Below are 5780 nucleotides of genomic sequence, written 5' to 3' on the forward strand. Positions count from 1 at the left end.
AGTTGAGGCCTCTTACTCATCTTGAGTAGGCCTAAGCATAGTGAGTGTGCGTGTAGTTTCATCCAAGGTGTAGAGTCCTTCCTTGTAGGACCCTTGTGTGTAGTTAGGGTGTCATTAGCCTAGCTTTGTCTGGGCTTGTCATTAGGATTTTGGTTAGGCCTCTGCATCAAGTGGTATTAGAGCGAAGGAGTGTCCTTTGGAAGAGAACAAGAAGACAAGATGTTGGAAGAAGAAGGGTTCCATGAGGCACCTTCAAGAATGACCAATGCAAAATTGAATATCCTGGTGAAGAAGCAGATGGAAGAGAGCAGAGCAATCAGGGCTAAGAATCAGGCCTTGAGAAATGAGATGGACTAGTTGAAGGACAAAGTGGAGAGGGGAGAGAGAGAGACTCTGGAGAAGAAGGGGATGAATATAAGATCCCTATGCAAGAAGAGCTAGAGGTACCTGTAGACCAGAGACCCCTGATGAGTGTCCTCAAGTCCATGGAGAGAAGAACAATGGATGTGAAGATGGATCTGCCAGTATTTGTAGGCAAGATGGATCCTGATACAATGATGGAGTGGATAGACTCCTTGGACAATTTTTTTGAAAGTGAAGACATACCAGACCACCTGAGGGTGAAGATGGCCCAATCCAAAATGAAAGGGGCTGCACTAACTTGGTAGACTTTCATCCAAGATGAGAGGGTGAAAGAGAGAAAGATAAGAATAGCTACATGGAAGAAGATGATTGCTTTGGTGAAAGAAGCCTATGTCCCAATGGATTACAATATCCAATTGCATAGGAGGAGACAAAATTTGAAACAAAAGGAGATGGACATGAGTTCCTATACCGAGGAGTTCATGAAGTTGTGTGTGAGGACTAAGGTGAAAGAGAGTGAAGATGAGAAGGTGGCTAGATATCTCAATGGGTTGAGATTTACAATCCAAGAAGACTTGAATATCCACACCCCGAAGACAGTCCAAAAGTGCTTTCAATTGGCACTCAAGGTGGAGCAGAAGTTGAAGAGAAGGTAGGATCAAAATGGCAGAGGTAAAGGGAGACAACAAAGAGGAGAAAGAGGCCCTTTTAGAGGTAGAGGAAATGGTTTTGGATACCAAGGAGACTCTAACCAAGAAGGCGATAGAGGAGAGAGCAGTTACAACCAAGGAGGGAGATACAATCCAAGAGGAAGATTTAGGGGTAGAAGACCACCCTCTAGAGGGAGATTCCAAGGTAGAGGACCTCCTAGATGCTACAATTGTAACCAAGAAGGGAACATGGCCAATAGATGTCCGGAGAAGGCTTCTAGCTCCATGGGAGAAAGGAGAAGCAATTTGGTGCAAGAATTTGATTGTCAAAGTGTGGCAAGTGCAAACACTTATCAAAGTGTTAATGCTCCTGATAGCTATGGCTATCCTGAAAGAGGAGAGGGTTTGATGATGAGGAGATAAGTAACCACCATGAAGGTACCTGACAAGGATCCTACACAAAGGAAATATCTTTTGAAAACCACTTGCAAGGCAGGAGGAAAGGTATGCAAGGTTCTCCTAGACTCTGGATCCACTGAAATTTTTGTATCACTTGAAATGGTAGAAAAGCTTAAACTTAAGAAGCTGCCTCACCCTTACCCCTATAAGGCCTCATGGCTCACCCAAGGTCAAGAAGAAGTGGTAGAAGAGAAGGCTTGGGTAGAGTTTCATATTGGATCTTATAAGGATAGATTGCTATTTGACATAGCCAAAATGGATGCATGTCATCTCTTGTTTGGGAGACCATGGCAGTATGACTTGAAAGCTCATCATGATGGGTTGAGAAACACCTACTCAATCACCAAGGATGGTAAGGTGATAGAAATATTGCCTCTGATAGAGGAAGAGATGGAATCTAAAGGGAAGGATAGATCTAATCCCTAGATCTACATGGCCAAACAAAGAAGCCTACAAGATCACCCCAGACTAGAATGCAAAAATGGCAAGGCAGATTGCAGAGTTGCTTGAATCAGGACTGATTGGCAAGAGTCTAAGCCCATGTGTAGTACCGATAGTCCTTGCACCCAAGAAAGAAGGCACTTGGAGGCTTTGTACAGACTCAAGAGCCATCAACAAGATAACCATAAGGTATAGGTTCACAGTCCCTAGAATAGAGGATTTGCTTGATTGCTTAGGGAGTGCTAAGTATTTTATAAAAATGGATCTAAAAAGTGGATACCATCAAATTAGAATAAGGCTATGGGATGAATGGAAGACAACTTTTAAAACTAGTGAAGGGTTGTATGAATGGAAAGTCATGCCATTTGGGTTGTCCAATGCCCCTAGTGCTTCATGTTAGGTGTTTTATTATGAATCTTCTTCATTGATCATTGAGAACCCCAAGACTTTGGATACTTCTAGACTATCCTTCAAGGACAAGAAACATCTTAGGTTGTGCCCTTCGTCTACTAAGTATGAGATGGTGTTGGGTTTAGAAAATTTATTATGAGCCTTCTTCATTGATCATTGAAAACACCAAGATGAGACAAGAAGGTAAGGTTTTAGATACCCCTGGGCTATCCTTAAAGGACATGACATATCTTAGGTTGTGCCATTCCTCTACTTACTATGAGATGGTATTGGATTCTATTGTGGGTGCCCACTCCAGCATGTCTTGTGTCTGCAAGACCACCACTTGTGGCTGATAATTCCTTGAAAAAGGAAGGACTATTCATTTTGGTCTTGCTCCTCTCTAGAGCCCTTTGGCTATTTTTGTTTGACATCAAATTGCTATGATTTTGCTGTGTCTGTCATTCTTTCACTAGTCCTTGATAAAAAAATTCTCGTTTGATTTTGTGTTGTTAATTTTAGTCTCAGTTCTTATGAGACTTTTGCCTCTATGATTGTTGTGTAATGGGGTCAAACCCTTGTTGCGTTTATAATTTAATCAAAACATTATCAAATTATTGATTTATTTCATAATTGATTGAGTGAGAACTTAATTGTCTTATTATGATATTTCAAGTGCAATATTTTATGGTTTTGCATCACAAATCTTGTTATCTTAATGGGTTTAGGAGACTGCAAGCACAAAATACTTTGAACCATAAGAATGTGCAAAGACATGTACATGATCAAATACTTCAACCTTTATAACTTGATTACAAAACCACTTCTCTATAATTATATTTGTCTATATCATATGATGTTTATTTAATCCAATAGAACGTGTAATATGTTCAAAAATGCATTTTATTTTATTTTGAATAATAAATCATTAAATTTGATAATATGATAATGACAAATTCAAAACACTCTCAACAGGAATATGAAATCATATAATGAATAAGTGACATTACACACCCTTTTCTATATCACAAGGAAGAATCAACAACTAAATTGATAATCTCATTAAGAAACTATTCAATCATTTATCTCTAATAATGCATAGTCAAAGATTATTTTCCATTTAATATAAACTGTAGTAAATCTTGACCAATAACACGTCATCATCAGACCACATAACATAATTCAAAGCAAAAAAAGAAAAAAACCCGATGAGAAGGCTGGAATGAATAACTTCATATGTAGCAAATGAATCACCAATGATAAAATTCTACCTAACATTCCCACTTCAACTATATTGTAAAATCATCACATTTCCAGAGATAACTTTTCATTTGAAAGCACAATCTGTAGCACAATCAGCGAGAAACGTTGATAAGGATTTTGTAGTCTGATTTTACAGCGAGAAACATTTTACTTGTATGCCCATCCTTTCATATTTTGCATGTATGTCTCTATTGAAAGCACAATCTGTAAAAAATAAAATCTATACAATAGAGAACATAAAGATTCTTTCACTCTCAGAATCAAATTTATCTGTCATTCAGATTTTGTTTGTAAAGATTGGAAACATAGTAAAAACATAAAAGAAAAGTAAAGAAATATATTCTTTACTCTGGAAATTAACAGAACTTGATAAGTTCAGAATCCTAAACTCTTTTAAAACCCTAAAACCCTTCATTGATGAAGCAACAGAAATGTAATCAACAGAAGACTAAGAAGAGTGGTTTCAACTGAAGACCAGATCTCAGAAATCTAAGAGCATGGGCGAAAGCTTAATCGCGAGGATAGACAGTCTCTTCCATTGTACTCCCATCCTGCTGGCCATATATTCAGCTCCCCAGTATCTATATCTATACAAATTATATACTCCACATAGCCCTCATTTTCCTCAGTTACCCAAATATAATCCCCCCCAACACAAATCGCCTGAGTTAAATTTTTGGGTGATACAACTGCTTCATATTTAGGTCTCCACTGCAAGCCATTCTCATCGAACTCATAAAATATCAGAGTATGTGTGTACGGGGGAAGTTCTACTGGTTCACCTTTACAAACCATTATCATCCTACCCTTGCACATAACAATTCCCAAGTTCTGATGCATTACACGTTGCAACCCCGAAATATAAAGAAACTTGGTATTGCTGTCTGCATTCAGATTATACATACCCACATTTTGCCCATCTTCAGAAAACAAGTAGATTTTTTGATTATGGATTAAAATGCTTGGAGAGAACATAATTGTCATACCCATGTCAATCTCTCTAAATTCCCATTTTTGTATTGCAGATTTATAAATCAAAACGACAAAATTCTTTCTTCCCAGATGATAAAGATTTGCAAGTATAATAATTACCTGATAAGTGTTTCCTTCCGGATCAAACTTGAAGTATACAGCCACATCATCGTGATATTTTTTCATGTAGAACGAAATCCTACCTTTTCTTGTCAGTACTGCATCCTCAAGACAATGGAACTGCATAGTCAGTGGATTGATCACTCGAAGGGTTCCTTTTTTCCTACACGTATAAACCAAGAGGCCCCCATCTCCAGCTCTCAGAAACCATTCTGAGTTACTGCAGCTCCACTCATCATTAAACATCTTCTTGTACCAAAGCCTTCTACTGACATCAAAGAGTGCAAGCCCATTAGAACACTCCCTTGTTTCATCACGAAGATCCATCATCAACCACATTTGCATATTGCTCTTGTCCCACAGATTGTGAAAGTGAACAGAGCTAGAAATAATAGTTTGCCATGAAGTACAAACTATTTGAAGTTGGAACAGAGTAGGAAGAGGAAGTTTGCAAAATATTATGTTCCAGATGTCCTCTGTATGACCCACAAAAAATGTTTCTTCCCTGACTTTTAATTGTTTGTTGGACCCATCCTCCCTGCATGAACAGATTCTAAGTGTAGAACGAATTGAAGAACTCTCACCTTTCTCCTTAGTCTCATCCATGGCCTATATACACTTGCTTGATCCAATTTTAAGGATAAGCCAACTGGTATAAAGTCCACTTATTCAGAATCACCTTTCTTCTATGCTGCCAATACCTACCTTACCCTAGCCATATGTATCTTCTATGACCTAATACCAAGTGTGAGCCAGTTGGTATAAGGCAGCTTACTTAAATTTCTTTGAAAAACATCCCCTCTTCCTCTTCACTGATAATGCTATTGCAGCAGATTCTCATTCTCTCAACCTTGAATTGTTAGGTTGTTTCTGGAAGCCATTCTCTCTCTGAGGTGCCTCTAACAAACCCATGGTTAAATAGAATTAAAGGTTCCATTATAAAGAAATCTGGAGTTATTTCAAAACTCCCGTTTCAAATTTTTAGAGCCCTCCATCATTTTCAATTAAAATTTAACTTTGGGTTGAGAGTATTGTTTGGACAACTGTAGAGTGTAATATCACATGATTAGCATTTATTTTCATTCATAGTTTGGAGCATTTAGTCTTTTATGGTAAGCTATG

General features: G+C 38.1%; 1 protein-coding gene across 1 annotated transcript; it reads right to left on the minus strand.

The window, feature by feature from the left end:
- Positions 1-3843: 3843 nt before the first annotated feature.
- On the minus strand, positions 3844-5554 carry LOC131874757 (uncharacterized). The gene is made up of 2 exons (XM_059218671.1): positions 4659-5554; positions 3844-4450 (listed from the first exon to the last, which is right to left on the minus strand). The coding sequence occupies exons 1-2, from the start codon at positions 5262-5264 to the stop codon at positions 4406-4408; spliced, it is 651 nt and encodes a 216-aa protein (XP_059074654.1). The 5' UTR covers positions 5265-5554; the 3' UTR covers positions 3844-4405.
- Positions 5555-5780: the final 226 nt, after the last annotated feature.

This window comes from Cryptomeria japonica, chromosome 4 (assembly GCF_030272615.1).
Source record: "Cryptomeria japonica chromosome 4, Sugi_1.0, whole genome shotgun sequence".
Taxonomy (NCBI): domain Eukaryota; kingdom Viridiplantae; phylum Streptophyta; class Pinopsida; order Cupressales; family Cupressaceae; genus Cryptomeria; species Cryptomeria japonica.